At 38.8% G+C, this 19,791-nt stretch overlaps 3 protein-coding genes across 3 annotated transcripts; all 3 read left to right on the forward strand.

The window, feature by feature from the left end:
- Positions 1-2,613: 2,613 nt before the first annotated feature.
- On the forward strand, positions 2,614-4,988 carry LOC125224447. The gene is made up of 2 exons (XM_048127844.1): positions 2,614-3,373; positions 3,700-4,988. Exons 1-2 carry the CDS (start codon positions 2,844-2,846, stop codon positions 4,901-4,903), a joined length of 1,734 nt encoding a protein of 577 aa, XP_047983801.1. The 5' UTR covers positions 2,614-2,843; the 3' UTR covers positions 4,904-4,988.
- Positions 4,989-7,848: 2,860 nt separating this feature from the next.
- On the forward strand, positions 7,849-10,112 carry LOC125185567. The gene is made up of 2 exons (XM_048082121.1): positions 7,849-8,602; positions 8,847-10,112. Exons 1-2 carry the CDS (start codon positions 7,872-7,874, stop codon positions 10,054-10,056), a joined length of 1,941 nt encoding a protein of 646 aa, XP_047938078.1. The 5' UTR covers positions 7,849-7,871; the 3' UTR covers positions 10,057-10,112.
- Positions 10,113-16,989: 6,877 nt separating this feature from the next.
- On the forward strand, positions 16,990-19,050 carry LOC125185436. Its single transcript, XM_048081966.1, has 2 exons — positions 16,990-17,726; positions 18,678-19,050. The coding sequence occupies exons 1-2, from the start codon at positions 16,990-16,992 to the stop codon at positions 19,048-19,050; spliced, it is 1,110 nt and encodes a 369-aa protein (XP_047937923.1).
- Positions 19,051-19,791: the final 741 nt, after the last annotated feature.

The following is a 19,791-nucleotide window of genomic DNA, read 5'->3' on the forward strand; positions in this document are numbered from 1 at the left end:
ACAAGATAGTGATGTGAAAATGAAAATGTTTCGGTTGTGGAAAACTTTGAATCAACTCTTTAAAACTTAATTTAACCTTTTTCTTTTACTATATTCCTTATCATTGAATCAATTTATGTTCGCTAATTGTGTTTGGTGATGGTAAATTTCTTTTCTATTAAAAATAATATCTTTAACTTTAATGTGTATCGCACTTTTGTTTAATTGGTTGTGCAATGATCATCAGTTAAATTACTAAAACATCAATATTAAAGCAAAAATAATTAAGAATGTAAGATACTTTTAGTAACACACATCAAGAAAAGAATGTGACTTTACTTTTTCTTTTCTCTTTGCTCGCACTCCGATCCGTTACTACTCAATCTATATGAATACAAGTGTTATTTTTTCCAGTGAGCAATGATAAAAAGAGGGAAAAGGGAATGAGTGACTTCTAATTTGATAGACTTGGTATAATTTAATTAATTGCCTTATATATATTCTTTTCTCTCACACCAAGTTTTCAGATTCTATTATTGCTTAAAGTTCTGAAGCATTTTGTTTCTTTCTAGTGTTTGTAGGTCATCTAACCCTTGGAAATCAAAGATGTTTGAACATTTTATAGTCCAATTATTCATTCTTACACTTTTTTTTTTTCGTTTTGAATCGGAAAGGATGCTTGAACCACAACTTAGATGTTACACTTCCATGTGGATCAAAGTGAACAATATATATATATCTTAAAAACTATTGATGACAAGTTGAGAAATTCTTTAGTTTTTGAAACTTATAACCATTAGAACTTTAACGGTTTCGGAACAAGAAACTTTTTGGTTGTACACATTAATTGTATTCGTTTCCGGTCCTAATCAATATGTTTTGTTCCATATTTAACGTTTTCGAAAAAAATTACCCGTCAAGCGTTTTGAAATCTGCAATTGTTCATGTTCAAAATCTCATAGTAGAACCACGTGTAAGTTAAGGTAGGTGGTTTGCATCAAAAGCCAGCGTTGAGAAAATCACACGTTGTCCATGAATATAAGAATCTAACACGAAAAATAGTCATAGTTAAAATGGAAAAAAAAAAAAAAAAAATTACGATGTTTTTATAAAGCTAATTCTTATCATGATTATTCATGAAAAAAAATGAAGTTTTTACTTTAGAGAGAATCTGATTTTCCATTATTATAGCTAAAATGAAAAGGTATTATTAGTAGATCCCAATGGAGACGAGGGAATTTCCGTATATGTGATTATAATTTTATATATGTTGTTTTGTTTTAAACTAGAATTTTATTACATATGGAAATTATGTCCATGAGAAATAAAATGAAATGAACTCTATTTTCCTACCTGCTGATTTCATATTAGTTATCTGATTGGTTATTTACGCCTGCATGCATATTAGTACTCCCACTGTCCCCTAAAATAATCTTATTTTGCCATTTTGGGGTGTCCATAAAAAATAGTCTCATTTCAAATATGAAAACTTTTTCTTCTCCGGTCTCTTACTGTATCTACTTTTTCTCTCCCTCTCTCTTACTTTACCAATTTATCATTAGAACCCATGCCGTCCATAAATGAGACTATTTTTTGTAGACGGAGGGAGTAAAAAACTATGCTTAGAATATCTTAAAAATATTCAAATGGAGAGACAACGCGCGATTATAGTGAAATTTAGACATACTCCATTAAGCGAAAATTGGAAAATAAATTATACATTATAGTGAAATTTAGACATAATACATTAAACAAAAATTGGAAAATAAATTATACTAGCATTAAGTTATTAAACACTCCAGACTGGAAATTGACTAAAATTTAGCATTTAATTAACATGCTAATATTTTGATTTCATTATCTTGATATGATTATCTATAGCATCTAATTATAATAGATTCCACGCATTTAATTTAATTTGATTTAAACATTGTGCTCATATATTTTCCTCTTCGTTTTAATGGAAACCATCAATACAATGCTAAACCTATTGTTTCGATCCAAAGTAGTACAGTACTTTTTTTTTTCATAGTACGTTGATATCAAAAACTAAATAATTCTCTAATTGTAATTAATTTTTCAAGTTTTCATAAAATCAGAATATGATTTTTGTAAATAAAGCTTATATGTCCTGAATTACAAGATACTGATGAGAAAATGAAAATTCTTCGGTTGTGGAAAACTTAGAATCAATTTTCTAAAACTTAATTTTGACCATTTTTTTTACTATATTCCTTGTCAATGAATTAATTTATGTACGCTAATTCCTAATTGTGTTGGGTGATGGTAAATTTCTTTTATGTGAAAAAGAATATCTTTAACTTTAATGTGTACATGTCGCACTTTTGTTTAATTGGTTGTGCAACGATAATCAGTTAAATTAATAAAACATCAAATTAAAGTTAAAGCAAAAATAATTCATGAGAAGTGATATAAAAAATGTGTATCTTTAACTTTAATATGTATCGCACTTTTGTTTAATATGTGACTCAATTTTATTGACTTGGTATAGTTTACTTTGTATAGTATGTATTCTTTTCCCACACTCCAAGTTTGCATGATTCTATTCTTTCTCAATTTATATATAAGATCTACTAGCGTTATCTTTTCCAATGTGAGAAGTGATACAAAAAAAGAGAGAAAGAAGAAAAAAAAAATTGTTAAAAAAAGGAGAGAAATGGAGCATGAGAGTTTTCCTCATATGATTCATGAACACCCTCTGAGTCTGATCCTCCGACTCGGCCAAGCAAAGTCAATATTACAACTCATGGTGTTATGGTTGTTGGAGATACATTTTACCCGGAGATGCAACGTATGGATGCAGCCTCAGGTGTGGATTTCCAAGGTTGTTACACAAAGAATGCATGGAAATGCCGCGAGAGATTATGCATCCTATCCATCCTTCTCACCCTCTCACACTCGATTATCTTGCATCAACAGAATGTGCAGTTTGTAAAGAAAGGGTGTATGGGTTGAGGTACAGCTGTAGCCAAGAGGACTGTGATGGATGGGGGATCCACTTGGGATGCGCGGGGTTTCTTACTGATAAGCAGCCGCTTATGTACCACCCAAGCCACCCTCAACATCAGCTACGCTTTTCCAAGAAAATGATATTCCACTGCGAAGCTTGTGGCTCCACTCAGAAAGGAGACTCCTACATCTGCACCATTTGTGACTATTGCATACATGAGAGCTGCGCGCTTCTCACACTGTCTGCGGACTTCCCTCATCATCACCCCAACCACTCTCTCTCACTCGCATTTACTCTCCCATCTGAGTACATCAAATATGAATTTGATTGTGCTATATGCAGCACGACTTTGCCATTGAGACGTTGGGTCTATCATTGCCATCTTTGCAGATATGTCGTCCATCTCAAATGTGTCACTTCCACGTAATACTCCTTGCTCTCTCTGTGTGTCTTACTACTACAGTTGATTCATTTCCTTTTTAACAAAAAAACAACACTTACTTTATTCTCTTTTCATTTATCTACGTATTTTATTATCTCCCCTACTTTATTCAGTCTTCATCTATCAAGATACTTTATTCTTTCTCATACTTTATTTACTCTCCACTTAACTTCTTGTGCCAAAAAATTCCTAAACTATAGTCGGACAGAAGGAATACTATTTACTCGTACCATTTTTGTAGAGGTGCATGCTTAGATCTTGGGGTTAAAAATGTTTAAATCAACTGTTTTGTTTGATTTTCTTTCAGATTTCATGATGACAATGAAAATGAAAATGAAAATGAAAATGCAAATGCAATTGATGGGAAAGAGGCTACCAAGTTTCCAATAGCAATAGAAGACATGTATGAGGAGATGATCAAACCCTTCGTTAAGCAACAAAAAGAGCAAATTCTCATCCCTCATCATGATTGTGACAATCATAACGTCAGTGGCAAGTACAAATTCTCCGAACACCCTCATGATCTAACTTTTTCTGCGTTTTCTTCAGCTTCATCGTCTTCATCACATGATCACTACAAAAGAGATGAAGACGATGAAGATGATTTTGAGAGTGTTCCAAGATCCGAATTAACATGTGATGGGTGCACATTGGCTATACATGAAAAGAAGCAAACAAATGGTGATGGGTATGAGAGTGGTTACATGAGTTGTGATAAATGCAAATACTTTCTCCACTTGTCATGCTTCAACTTACCACATGAGATCCCCAATCTTCCAATTCATTCTTTCACAGATCACAGTCTAAAGCTTCGAAGTGCTGGCAAGCTAACAAGCTGGATAGAGTGTTATGTTTGTGATAGTTCTACAAATGGGCTCTTCTACACTTGTACCAACAATGACTGTTTGTTCACAATAGACATCAAGTGTGCTTCTCTACCCAACACCATAAAACACGCAGCTCATCAACGACATAATCATCTCAACCTTGTCTCAGACGAGGATTTTTACGGTGCTAATTTATGTGTTCACTGTAATAGGTATATATACACACGAAGGGGACACTTTAAATGCAATAGATGTAGATTCAGTGTGTGTGGTAAATGTGTGATGCTACCACCAACAAATAAGCATAGATTGGAGAATCACTTGTTCTCGTTGACATATGAAGCCTATGCAAACCATCCTGGTGATTTCTACTGTAGCAGCTGCGAATACCAAATGCACCCCAGAAGCTGGATGTATCATTGCCGAGACTGCGATCAATCCTTTCATCCCAAATGCTTTCCAGCTACGTCCGGCAAGTATAGAAACATCAAATATGGGACAGAGCAGTATGTGATTTCCGGTATTCATGATCACCCTCTTAGATTTGAAATCATATCCAAGAAAAAGAGATGCGACCTATGTCATGAAGATAGGTATGATGAGCCTGGATTTCAATGTGTGTCATGCTTCTTTGTCGTGTGTAAATCATGCGGTCTGAAACACATGGGTGATGCGGCCATCTGATTGCATGCATATGTAGATTGTTGTGTTATGTTTTGTGCTAAATGTGTGTTGTTCTTGTATCTTACAATATATTAGCATTTGATTAATATTGTATACAAAAGATTTATAATTCTTGTTTATTTACTGTTGTTTTAGTGTCACACTTCCATGTGGATCAAAGTCATCAATATAATGCGAAAAACTATTGTTTCGATCCAAATTATCTAGTTATCTAGTACCCCTCTGTCCTAAAAAAAACAATCTCATTTTCCAATTTTCGAATTTTACAAAATAGAATCAACTAAAACAAAGATGAGAATATACTATGATATTTTAGGAACAGATAAATCAAGTAAAGATTGCGTATCTCATTTTATAAACATGTTTATATTTTGGTTTCTTTATCTTGATATATATGATTATCTATAACATCTGTATTTCTATATTTATAATACATTCCACTCAATTAAATTATTTGATTTAAACATATGGCTCGTATATTTTCTGATACAGTTATATCTTCCGGAATATCTCCCATATCTCTATTATTATATTATCATATCTTTTACATATCTTTATTATCTTGTTCACCAAGTTGTCTTTTATCTTTATTTAGTGTTTTTGTTTTGAATTTTCGATTGTGTGCACGGTTTCTCAGCGACTTTCTTATCTTTTTCACTTGATAAGGGTTTTTCCCTTGTCAACCGTGCTTTCGTTTTGATCATAGTACGTTGATATTAAAAACTAAATAATTCTTTGTACAATTTTTAAAGTTAATTAATATATTTGCGTTAATTGTGTTTGGTGAGGGTAAATTTCTTTTCTATGAAAAATAATTTCTTTGTCATGTGTATCGCGCTTTTTTAAAATTAGTTACGCAATGATCACCCGTTAAATTAATTATTGAAACATCAAATTTAAAACAAAAATAATTAAGAATGTAAGATATTTTTAGTAACACATATATCAAGAAAAGAATGTAACTTCACTTTTTCTTTTCTCTTTGCTCGAGCTCAAAGTTTGCATGATTAATTATGTTACTACTCTCCAAAGAGCAATGATAAAAAGAGGGAAAAAATGAATGAGTGACTTATTTTGATATTAATTTAGCTTTTGTATATTCTTTACTTTCACACCAAGTTTTCAGATTCTATTATTGCTCAGAGTTCTGAAGCATTTTTCCTTTTCCCTTCTAATCTGTGATGGATTTTTCTTTTTCTTTTCTTTTCTTTTCTTTTGTAGGGCATCTAACCTTTGGAAAATCAAAGAAGTTTGAAAACTTTATAGTCCAATAATTCACTCTTAACAATTTTTTTTGTTTTGAATCGGAAAAGATGCTTGAACCCAACTTTAATGTTACACTTTCATGTGGATCAAATTGAACGATATTATTAAGTTTGAAAACTACTCCATTAGTGACAGCTTGAGAATTCTTTAGATTTTGAAAACTTATAACCATATATTAGAACTTTAATTGGTTAATTTATACATTAATTGTGTTTGTTTATGGTCCTAAACAATATGTTTTGGTTTTGAAGTCCAAAATTGTATAGTACATTTGCACAAAAAACCAACTTGATCCTACATATTATGCGTGATGGCTTCTGGTATTAGACAATATATTTTGTTTCATATTTAAATATTAATCGAATCAAAATGTGGTTTACCCGTTAGTTTTTTAAGTAATCATACCAAAACATATTATCTAGAAACGGAAGGTAACACACTTATTGTGGAGGACAAAAAGTTTTTTCAATCAAATATACTGGATCAGTTATGGACTTTAGTCACTTTAAAACTCACCCACGCAAGAAGAAAATTACAGTAGTTAATTCTATTGTTAGCTAGAATTCCAAGATTTTGTTAATTATTAAATAAATAGGGGTGTTTCGTTTGCAAGATTACATCTCATGATTAAATTTGTATTGAATCTCATAACTTAATCCTAGATAGATAGTCATATGATAGTTACTTGTAGCCAACCCCTTCTTACTAAGTAATCTCACTACTTAATCTAAATTTTATCTTGCTACTATTTTATCTAGTAAACCAAACACCAACATAGGAGCACTACCTTTTCCAATGCGAGTACTGATAAAGTAAAAGTAGGAGTAAGAAGAGAGACTTAAGTAAAATAGAAATTACTACCTCCGTCCACGAAAATTCGTCCCGGTTTGACCGGGCACGGGTTTTAAGAAATGTAATGGAAAGTGAGTTGAAAAAGTTAGTGGATTGTGGGTCCTACTTTTATATATTAGTTTTATAATAAAATGTGAGTAGGAATGAGTTAGTGGAATATGGGGTCCACTACCAAAAATGGTAAAAGTGAAATGGGACAAATTTTGGGGGACGGACGGAAATGGAAAAGTGGGACGAATTTTCATGGACGGAGGTAGTAGTTGTTTTTTCTTTTGCTGAAAAATAAAATGACTCAAATGAGTGCGACAACCTAAATGAAATACAATTGAGTCGTCTTCTTATAAATTATGTTGGCAAATATTTAAAATTTTGTATGAATAAAAGGACATACAGCTTATCCACCTAGGTAGATAATAGACATATATATGATCTAGATCATATTCGCTTTTATACTCCCTCGTCCCCTAAAAGTTTAAGACGAGTTATAATGTAAAATTGATAAAATAATTGAAGTGTTAATGGCTAGTGGGAGGGTATATCTTATAAGAATTTGTTTCTTATGTAAAATTTATCAAACTATTTTAATATTTATTTGGTTATCTTAAGCGTGCAAAAATAAGAATATTATGATGGTTGTAGGAACACATAAAATGAAGAAAAGTATATATGTGACTCAATTTTATTGACTTGGTATAATTTACTTTGTACTGTATCTATTCTTTTCCCATACTCCAAGTTTGCATGATTCTATTATTTCTCAATAGTTTATAGCTAGCGTTGTTCTTTCCAATGTGGGAAGTGATAAAAGAAAGAGAGAGAAAAAGAAAAATTGTTAAAAAAAAAGAGAGAAATGGAGCATGAGAGTTTTACTCATATGTTTCATGAGCACCCGCTGAGTCTGATCCCCTACTCGTCCCAAAATAGGTTTTACGAATATTGGTGTTATGGTTGCTGGAGAAACATTTTACCTGGAGATGCAACTTACGGATGCAGCCGTGGGTGTGGATCCCTTACGTTGTTCCACAAAGAATGCATGGAAATGCCTCGAGAGATTGTGCACCCTATCCATCCTTCACACCCTCTTACACTCCATGATTCACGTTATGGATTACAAATGTGTGCAGTTTGTGAAGGGTATGTGTATGGGTTAGGCTACAGATGTAGCCAAGGGGGCTGTGATGGATTGTGCATCCACATGGGATGTGCTGATGATGTGCTTAATGATAAGAAAGAAAAGGAGCCAATAATGAAGCACCCAAGCCACCCTCATGAGTTACGTTTTTCAAAGAAGACGAGGTGGTGTCCATTCCCCTGCGATGCATGCGGTGCCACTGAGAAAGGGGACTCCTACACCTGCATTGTATGTGACTATTGCATACACGAGAGCTGCGCACTCCTCCCACTGTCTAAGGACTTCCCTCATCATCAGCACGCTCTTTCCCTCGCCTTTTCTCCTCCACGTGAGTACATCCAATATGAATTTGATTGTGGGATATGCAGCACAACTTTGCCATTGAGACGTTGGGTCTATCATTGCCCCCTTTGCAGATATGTCGTCCATCTCAATTGCGCCACCTCCACGTAATACTTCTTACTCTCTCTATCCCACTATAGTTTAGGCATAACATTTCCTGGCAAAGAAAAACACATTTATTACCTCTTCATCTATTTTACTTTATTCTCTCTAGTAAACACTATATAATCTTAAATTTTGTGCCAAAAAAGACCTCAACTATAAAGGGATAGAAGGAGTACTATTTAGTCATACCATTTAGATTTTGTGTTGAATATTTTTAATAAACAGTGTTTGTTGATTTTCTTACAGATTAGTTGATAATGACAATGGAGATGCAAATGCAATTGATGGTGATGAGAAAGAGGCTACCAAGTTTCCAATAGCAGTAGAAGACATGTACGAGGAGATGATCAGACCCTTCGTTAAGCGACAAAAAGAGCAAATTCTCATCCGTCATAATGATTGTGACAATCACAACATCAGTGGCAAGTATAGCTTCTCCAATCATCCTCATCATCTACTAACTTTTACTACATTTTCTTCAGCTTCTTCGTCTTCATCATCATCGCATGATCACTACAAAAGAGATGAAGACGGTTTTGAAAATATTCCAAGATGGGAATTAATATGTGATGGGTGCATGCTGCCTATACATGAAAAGAAGCAAACAAATGATGGTGATGGGTATGAGACTGGTTACATGAGTTGTGACGAGTGCAAATACTTTCTCCATTTGTCCTGTTTCAACTTACCACTTGAGATCCCCTCTCTTCCTATTCACCCTCTCAAAGATCACAGCCTAATGCTTCGAAGTGCTGGCAAGCTAACACATTGGATACAATGTGGTGTTTGTGATAATTGTTCTACAAATGGGCTCTATTACTCTTGTACCTACGAAGACTGCGGGTTCAACATAGACATCAAGTGTGCTTCTCTACCCAACATCATCAAACACGCAGCTCATCCACGACATAATTATCTCAAACTAGTCACGAAAGTGAATATTTACGAATTTGTTTTCTGTGTTAACTGTCATAGGAATAAATTCTCACGAAAGGCACACTTCAAATGCAATAGTTGTAGAATTAGTGTGTGTGGTGACTGTGTGATGCTACCTGCAAAAAATAATCATAGATTGGAGAATCACTTGTTGTCATTGACATATGATACTTGTGTTAACCGTCCCGGTGAGTTCTACTGCAGCAGCTGCGAACGCCACATGGACCCCAGAAGCTGGATGTATCATTGCCGAGACTGCGATCAATCCTTTCATCCTGATTGCTTTCCTGCTACGTCAGGTTGGTACAGAAACATCAAATTTGGGACAGAGCATGTGATTTCCAGTATTCATGATCACCCTCTTAGATTTCAAATCATAACCAACAAAAAGAGATGTGATCAATGTCATGAAGATAGTTATGATAAGCCCGGATTTCAATGTGGGTCATGCTTCTTTGTCATGTGCAAATACTGCGGTCTAAAACACATGGCTGATGTCAATGCCGATGAGGCCATATGATTGCGTGCATATATAGATTATTGTGTTTATGTTATGTGCTAAATGTGTGTTGTTCTTGTATATTATAATGTATTTGATTAATATTGTATACAAAAGATTTACTATAATTCTTGTGTATTTAGGGTTGTTCTTGGGTCACACTTCCATGTGTATCAAAGTCATCGATATTATAAAGCTAAAACCTATTGTTTCTGATGTTGAAGAAGATAGTCAAGGTGCAGCTGATTTTGCAACCTTTGAAAAATTTATGGTCAATATTCAAGCGGACTTGTGCAGCTGAGAAAATTATTTGGCATGATCACTCGATATACAACGTCGATTATAGTGACGGAAAAGACGACGACTTTTAGGCTAAAGATTGTACGGACAATTATGTTCGAAATCTCGTAGTCATCTACGTTGATATTGGAACCAAGCGTAACGCATATGGTTTGCAGCGAAAGCTAGCGTTGGAAAAACCACACGTTGTCTATAATATGATGAGGCGATGAATATAAGAATGTAGAATTTGCTATATGTTACAGACGTGCTCCGTAACGGCTCCGATTAACTATCTTCCGGGCAAGGAACAGTTGCCGGGGGCTCGAAAAGCGCGGCGGCGAAAATTAAAGAGCTGGCGCGGGGGTTCCCGTCGGCAGCGATAAGGTTTGATGAGCGAATTGCACGATAGTTTTGGGCAAAATATTTCATTCATAATATCAAAGTTAATGAAATAGCCCTATTTATAGACTAAAGACCCTAGGGTTGGTTCGACTTACCTAATCTATTCGGGAAAGAACCAACAAAGAAAACCCGAACGGGGCTCATAATTTCGCCCGGCTCAAAAAGGAAAATAAAAATAGTTTCGCAAAATAAGGAAAAATAATAAACAAGGAAATAAATGCCAAAAAGACTTCTCTTCTACTTTGGGGCAAAGTCACGGTACTTCTCCGGCGGTTTAAGATTCTTCCTTGGCCTCAACTCTCTGCCCGGCGGCGCACATGCCTTATCCGGCTCCTCCGCGCCGTCGCTCGCATCAGGTTCCACTGCCTCCTCCTCCATTGCCTCGCGCTCTGCCCTTTCTTCCTCTGCTCTTGTGTTCTCAGCCTCCACCGGTGCTATAGTCGTGGAGGTGTCAGGGGTGTTCGTAACAACTCCCCCCCCGTTAGAAGCTTCCTTGTCCTCAAGGAAGAGGTCCGGAAATCTCTCCATAATGGGGTCAGCCGGATCCCAAGTAGCCGACCCCAACCCATCTGACCAACGCACCAGGATGTGTTTCGTCGGCTTCCCGCCGTGCCATACCACCTTAGAATCCAAAATGACTTCCGGCGAAACAATCGGACGATCTCCCACAAACTGCTCCGGTAACTTCACTCCCTCCGGCGGACCATCACCTGCCACGAACTCCTTCAATAAGCTAACATGAAACACGTCGTGAATGCGGCTCCCCTCTAGCAGTCGTAAACGATAGGCCACCGGGCCAATCCGAGCCAAGACTTCAAAGGGACCATAAAAACGCCCGCTCAACTTAGCCGATAAAGGCCTCGCCACTGAATGTTGACGATAGGTTTGTAATTTCAACCAAACCAAGTCGCCTACGTCAAACTCCACATGTCGACGATGCCTATTAGCCGTCGCGGCCATGCTTGTGCGAGCTCGTTCCAGATTCTGACGCAGCTCAATGAGCAGGTCGCCCCGTTCACGAATCAATTCCGCGACCTTGGGCGGGGTCTGGGCCGAAGGGGGGGCGGCCACCAACAGGGGGGGCTCTCTGCCATATATAAAGCACGAAACAGCGAGGTGCCCAAAGCAGCATGATGGAAACAATTAAGGGCCAACTCCGCCCAAGGTAAGAAATTCGCCCACTTGGAGGGTTTATCAGCCGTAAACGCTCTAAGATACTGCTCCAAGCCCCGGTTGCGCACCTCCGTTTGCCCATCCGATTGCGGGTGGTAAGCCGTGGTAAAGTTGAGCTTCGTACCGCTCAGCCGCATTATTTCTTCCCAAATTGCATTCAAAAATACCGAGTCTCGATCAGAAATAAGAGTCTTAGGAAACCCATGGTGGCGCACCACCGTGTTGACAAATAACTGAGCAACCCGAAGAGCGTCAAATCGCGTAGGTAACGGTGCAAAGTGGGCGTATTTCGAAAGCCTATCCACGACCACCATTATCGTCGTATAACCACGAGACTGCGGTAACCCTATAATAAAGTCCATGGACACATCCTCCCAAACCTGCGAAGGGACGGGTAGTGGTTGCAACAACCCTGTCGGCTTCTGCGTTGAATACTTGGTAGATTGGCACACCACGCACTCATCTACAAACATCTTCACATCCTTGCGCATCTTGGGCCAAAAGAAAGCTGCCGCAAGTAAGCGGAATGTACGTTCATGGCCCGGGTGACCCGCCATCGGAGTGCAATGATGTTCGCGTAACAATTCTCGCTTCGCCCCCGAACTCGCATCCACTAGAATCCTTCTATTGAAGTAAATAAGACCGTCCACCCATGATAAATGGCGGGGGGCCTCGCCAGCTTGGATCTTACGAGTCAACTCCACCAGCGCGGGAAAAGTCGCTGTCTCCTGCCGAATCTGGTCCAACACCCGCGGTACGGGTCTCGCAGCCAACGCCAGGAGCGACGCGACCTCTCGCGACTCCGCCTCGACGTCGCCCGCACCGTCCCTCTCGACTGGATCAGGCAGGGCATCGCCCGCCTCTTTTCGAGAAAGCGCATCCGCGGCCTTGTTAGTGATGCCACGCTTATACTCTATCTTGAATTAAAACCCCATGAGCTTGCGGACATACAAATGTTGGTCCGGTGTCTGTACCACCTGCTGCAATAACTCTTTCAAGCTCTTCTGGTCCGTTCGGATGATAAATTCCCGACCTAGGAGGTACTGACGCCATTTTTGGACCGCCTCCACAATTGCATATAATTCCTTATGATATGTAGAAGCCACCTTACGTCGTGGGCCCAATTTCTTGCTAAAAAAAGCAAGAGGGTGGTCTGACTGCAGCAGAACCGCCCCAATACCCGTCTCCAAAGCATCCGTCTCAATACAGAAAGGAAGGGAAAAATCCGGCAACCGAAGGACAGGGGCAGTTGTCATCGCAGTTTTCAACACGTTAAACGCCTGCTGTTGCCGCATCTGTCCACACGAAGGAGTCCTTCTTTAGTAAGTCAGTCAATGGCGCTGCAATCATAGCGTAGTGCGCAATAAACCGTCGATGGTACCCGGTTAGACCAAGAAATCCCCTCAGCTGCTTGACATTTGTTGGAGTCGGCCATGCCGACATAGCCTCCAATTTAGCCGGATCCGCTTTCAGGAGACCGTCAGAAATAATGTGCCCCAAATACTCGACTGAATTGCTGCAAAAGGAGCACTTCGACAGTTTCACGAAAAATTCGTGATCACGTAGTAAGGCCAGGACGGCCGCCAGGTGGACCCCGTGAGACTCCAATGTGGGGCTATAAATCAATATGTCATCGAAGAAAACAATCACACACTTCCGTAGCAGGGGCTGGAATATACTGTTCATCGCCGCTTGGAAAGTGGACGGTGCATTCGTGAGACCAAAAGGCATCACTAAGAACTCATAGTGGCCCTCGTGAGTCCGAAAAGCTGTTTTAAATATGTCTCCCTCGTGCATACGGATCTGGTGATAGCCGGCTCGCAGATCCAATTTGGTAAAGAATTTCGCCTCACCAAGTTCATCGAATAACTCATCCGCGGTGGGGATAGGAAAATGATCCTGCACTGTAGCGGTGTTGAGGGCTCTGTAATCAATGCAGAATCTAAACGTGCCGTCCTTTTTGCGGATTAGTAGAACAGGAGATGAGAACGGGCTCTGGCTGCGTTGGATAATCCCCTGCTCGAGCATGTCACGTACCTGTGTCTCGATCTCATTTTTCTGAAAATAGGGATAACGGTACGGGCGGACGTTGATGGGCTTAGTGTTAGGGGCTAAGTGGATCCGATGGTCGAATTGGCGCTGCGGCGGCATACCCCGCGGTAGCGCAAAAACCGCCCGATGCCCTTCCAAGACCTGCCGCACCGGATCTGGAATATCCGCCGGAAAACTCTCCTCAAGGAAAGGCGGCACCTCCCCCCGCATCACATTCGATCCTAACCACCTCGTAGAGTTCGTGGTCAGCCGAATGGGCCGTCATAAGGGCCAATGACTGGCGAGAAATTTCCTTCGGGCCCTGCGATGCCCCTGTCAAGAACACCTGCTTGCCATCCCGGTGAAACTCCAACGTTTTCTTCACGAAGTCAGCCGAAATTTTCCCCAAAGATTCCAACCAAGCCATGCCCAGAATCACATCCGGGCCGTGGTGCTCAAGGATATGTAGATCAACAAGAAATAGATTTCCCTGCATCGTCAGCTTGGTGTGACGAGACACATGCGTGCACATTAGAGACGCACCGTTCCCCACCAATACCCGGAACGGTCGGATAGACGTCAGCTCCAACTGTAATGAGGCAGCCACGCGCTGATCCGTGCGATCTAACCGTGATTCCAATTTGTCAAATCTCTCCCTCATCATATCAAAACCCTGGGCGATTGGGTCAACCACCCCTTTCCCGGCATCCCGCGATGCTCCGGATGTACCAATCGGAATTGTGTTAGCGCTAGAAAGGCGTTGTGGCGGTGGCGGTGGTGGTGGGTCGGTTAAGCCGACCATGCTTGTTGTCATGAGTACTGGATGAAAACACCAGATGTTACAGACGTGCTCCGTAACGGCTCCGATTAACTATCTTCCGAGCAAGAAACAGTTGCCGGCGGCTCGAAGAGCGCGGCGGCGAATATTAAAGAGCTGGCGCGGGGGGTTCCCGTCGGCAGCGAAAAGGTTTGATGAGCGAATTGCACGATAGTTGTGGGCAAAATATTTCATTCATAAAATCAAAGTTAATGAAATAGCCCTATTTATAGACTAAAGACCCTAGGGTTGGTTCGACTTACCTAATCTATTCGGGAAAGAACCAACAAAGAAAACCCGAACGGGGCTCATAATTTCGCCCGACTCAAAAAGGAAAATAAAAATAGCTTCTCAAAATAAGGAAAAATAATAAACAAGGAAATAAATGCAAAAAGACTCCTCTTCTACTTTGGGGGCAAAGTCACGGTTCTTCTCCGGCGGCTTAAGATTCTTCCTCGGCCTCAACTCTCTGCCCGGCGGCGCACATGCCTTATCCGGCTCCTCCGCGCCGTCGCTCGCATCAGGTTCCACTGCCTCTTCCTCCATTGCCTCGCGCTCTGCCCTTTCTTCCTCCGCTCTTGTGTTCTCAGCCTCCACCGGTGCTATAGTCGTGGAGGTGTCAGGGGTGTTCGTAACACTATACAACGAAATACGAAAGATGTTTTGTGAAAATTTTCAAAAATTTATACTACTACTTATTTATCATTTCTTTTGAGTTGAAAATGAGTTGAAGCCCAACTAATTTGATGTCACACGTTCGTTTTGATCGAAGTCATGAATATAATTAGAATTGCAAGTATTTTCCTATAAGATTGGAATTCTTTGTTATATAAAATTTATCACACTATAGTTGTAATATTTATTTAATTAATACATATGTATGTTTTTAAATTCATAACTTGTATGCGTATCTCAATTTTATTTCGTTGTATTTAGTAATGTAATCATCAGTTGAATAATTAAAACGTCAAATATACTACTCCCTCCGTCCCACAAAAGATGTCACACTTGTGGGAGTGAGACGGCACGAGATTTTAGGAGGTTTTATTTTGTGTGTTAAATGCAGAGAGAAAATATAATTTTTATATTCATATGATAGAGAACTTTTTTCAAAAAGGAAAATGTGACATCTTTTGTGGGACAAACTAAAAAGGAAAGTGTGACATCTTTTGTGGGACGGAGGGAGTATAGTTTTAGGAACACATAATCAAGAAAAGAATGTGTGACCTAAATTTGATAAACTTGGTATACTATAATTTACCTTTTATATATTCTTTTCCCCCACACCAAGTTCGCAGATTCTATTGTGGCTCAAAGGTCTGAAGCATTTTTCTTTTTCCCTTATTCTAATATAATATGTGATAGATTTTACTATTTACTTTTGTAGGGAATCTAATTAACATTTGGAAAACCAGAGATGTTAGAAGAAATTATAGTATAAATTCTTTCTCACAATAATTGGAAAGAAAGCTTGGCTACAAACTTTAATGTCACACTTCCATGTGGATCAAAGTCATTAATATAATGCTAAAAACTATTGTTTCGATCCAAAATACTTATCTAGTATCGCTCTATCCCCAAAAAAATAATTTCATTTTGTAATCTTAGCATGTCCCATTAAATTAGTCTACATCCAATTTGAAAACATTTTCACAATTAAACACTTCAAGTTTACATGATTCTATTATTACTTTTCATCCTATATATCTATTCTTTGCTCACGCTTCAAGCTTGGATGATTCTCTCACTCCCTTCTTCCCCAAGAGTATGAACTTTGGATTCAGCAGGGGTTTTAATACATTATTAGTAAAGTAAGAGAGATATATAAAGAAAGTTTTTAAATATTGTTAGTGGAGAATGGGTCCCACATCATTAGAGTGAAGAAAGTTCATACTCTTTGGCGACAGACGAAAAAAAAAATAGTGCATACTCTTTAGGGACAGAGGGAGTAATATTCAATGGGTTTGTTCAGTTTGCAAGATTGTATCCCGTGATTAAATATGTATTGTGTTTGGTTCATTATTGAATCTCACAACTCAATCCTAGATGGATAATCATGTGATAATTAATCTTAGTCACCCCCTCCAATTAAAACAATCTCACAACTCAATCGTAGACTACTCATGATTATTTTGTCTTACGTACAGCTTCAATGTGTATATATAGGAGTATTATCCTTTCCAACGTGAGTAGTGACAGAAGGAGGGAAAAAAGAAAAAAAAATTGTCAAGAGAAAAATAAGAGAGAGAATGGAGGATGAGATTTATGATCATGTGAGCCATCAACACCCGCTGGGTCTGATCCCCGAGTCAGCCCGGAAAGGTAAATACTCGCATCTCTGTTATGGTTGTTGGCGGGTGATTTTACCCGGAGAGGCAACATACGGATGCAGCCTCCGGTGTGGATTCGAGTGGTTTTTGCACAAAGAATGCATGGAAATGCCGCGAGAGATTATGCATCCTATCCATCCTTCACACCCTCTCACACTGGCAGACATTCATTCAAATTCAAAATTCAAAAAATGTGCAGTTTGTAAAGGTACAGAAGTGGCAGGGTTAGGCTACAGATGTAGCCAGGCTTGTGATGGATTCTGGATCCACATGGAATGTTCTGAGGGTTTTGAAGATAAGGATGAGAAGCAGCCGCCTTTGGCCCACCCAAGCCACCCTCAACATGAGCTGCGATTTACCAAGAAAACGAGGTGGTGCCCGTTCCCGTGTGATGCATGTGGTGCCACTGAGAAAGGGGACTCCTACATCTGCACCCTCTGCGACTACTGGATACACCAGAGCTGCGCACTCCTCCCACCGTCTGCAGACTTCCCTCATCATCACCACTCTCTCTCCCTCGCCTTTTCTACTCCACGTCAGTACATCATGAATAAATTTGATTGTGGTGTATGCAACACAACTTTGCCATTGACGCGTTGGGTGTATCACTGCCGCCTTTGCAGTTATGTCGTCCATGTCAACTGCGCCACCTCCACGTAATACTTCTTACTGCTATTTACTCACTAATGTGATTTTTGGTCAAAATGATACATGCTTTATTCGTCCGTCGTTAAATATCTCATGTTTCTATTTTGGGATGTCTAGCATCAAACGTCTCATTTTGTTGCTACTTTTTTGTACTCAACACATTACACTAACTCATTTTATAATAATAATAATAATAATAATAATAATAATAATATAATATTATTATTATTATTATTATTATTATATTTTTTGTCTCTCCATTTAACACACAAAACAAAACCTCCTAAAATCCTGTGCCGACCCACAAGTGTGACATCTTTTGTGGAACGGGGGGAGTATTATATAAACTACTCCCCTGTTTTCATTAAATATCTCATATTTCCTTATTTGGACCGGCCCCAATAAATGTCTACTTTCATTTTTACTATATTTAATAAGTGGACTTCACATTCCACTAACACATTCTGCTCAAAACTTTTACCCTCTCTGCCCCCTAATATGTGTCCAACTTTAATCTGACACGAATTTTATAAAATATTATAAAGGAAAGTGGGTGTTGAAAAGATTAGTGGTACGTGGTTCTACTTTTATATATTAATATTACTACCTCTGTCTCTCTGTAGATGAGTCGTATTCCTTTTTTGGTTATCCCGCTGTAGCTGAGTCATTTCCTTTTTTAGGCAAAAAGTACTTTACTTTCTCTTACTCTACTTTGTCCTCATCTCTCCAACTTTTTCCTCCCACTTTTGTTCAAAAAGGCAAACAATTTCATAAAACCTGTAACGCTCAAATATGAGACACCTATTAGGTACCAGAGGGAGTAATGTTTAGGTAGAACTCACATTCCATTATATTTTTCAACCACTTGCTCTGCATATCTTAAAACCTAATGGTGAATCAGGTGGAACATTTAACTAATGACAAATTTGCATAACTATTTTGATTGGTTTTTCTTTCAGATTTGTTGATGGTGAAAATGAAGATGCAAAAGTAATTGATGATGAGAGAGTGGTTACCAAGTTTCCAATAGCAGTAGATGACATGTATGATGAGATGATCATACCCTTTGTTAAGCGACAAAGAGGACAAATTTTCATCCCTCGTAATCATGGCAAGTACAACTTCTCCAATCACCGTCATCCACTAACTTTTACCGCATTTTCTTCAACTTCATCATGTTCTTCGTCATCATCTCAAGATCACTACAAAATGGATCACGAAGAATATGATGAAGATGATTTTGACAGTATTTTAACATGTGACGGGTGCACATTGGCTATACGTGAAAAGAAGCAAACAGATGATGTTGAGTGTGAGAATGAGAATGGTTAATGAGTTGTGAAGAATGCAAATACTTTCTTCACTTGTCCTGCTTCAACTTACCACTACACATCCCCTCTCATCCCATTCATCCTCTCAAAAATCACAGCCTAAGGCTACGAAATGCTGACATGATGAAAGGTTGGATAGTCTGTGATATTTGTTATGCTTATACGAATGGGCTCTATTACACTTGTACTGATGAGGAATGCAAATTCGAAATAGACATCAAGTGTGCTTCTCTGCCCAACACCATAAAACACGCCGTTCACCCACGACATAACTATCTCAAGCTAGTCACAGATGATGATTTCAGCTCTGGTTTATGCGTTAACTGTCATTGGCCTGCACATATTCGAAAGGAACAGTACAGATGCAATAGCTGCAGTGTCCGTATATGTGGTAAATGTGTGATGCTACCAGCAAGAAACAAGCATAGATTGGAGAATCACGCGTTAGCATTGACATATGATGCCTATGTTAACCATCCTGGTGAATTCTACTGCAGCAACTGTGAAGACCAAATGGTAGCCAGAGGTTATAAGTATCACTGTCGAGACTGTGATCAAACCTTTCATCCCAAATGCTTTCCTGCTACGTCGGGTGATTACAGAAACATCAACTTTGGGAGAGAGCGGTATGTGATATCCAAAATTCACGACTCTCGCCATTCTCTTAGATTTCAAATCATATCCAAGAAAACGAGATGTGACCTATGTCATGTCAATTCCTATGATGAGCCTGGATTTCAAT

Source organism: Salvia hispanica, chromosome 4 (genome assembly GCF_023119035.1).
Source record: "Salvia hispanica cultivar TCC Black 2014 chromosome 4, UniMelb_Shisp_WGS_1.0, whole genome shotgun sequence".
In the NCBI taxonomy this organism is placed as follows: Eukaryota; Viridiplantae; Streptophyta; class Magnoliopsida; order Lamiales; family Lamiaceae; genus Salvia; species Salvia hispanica.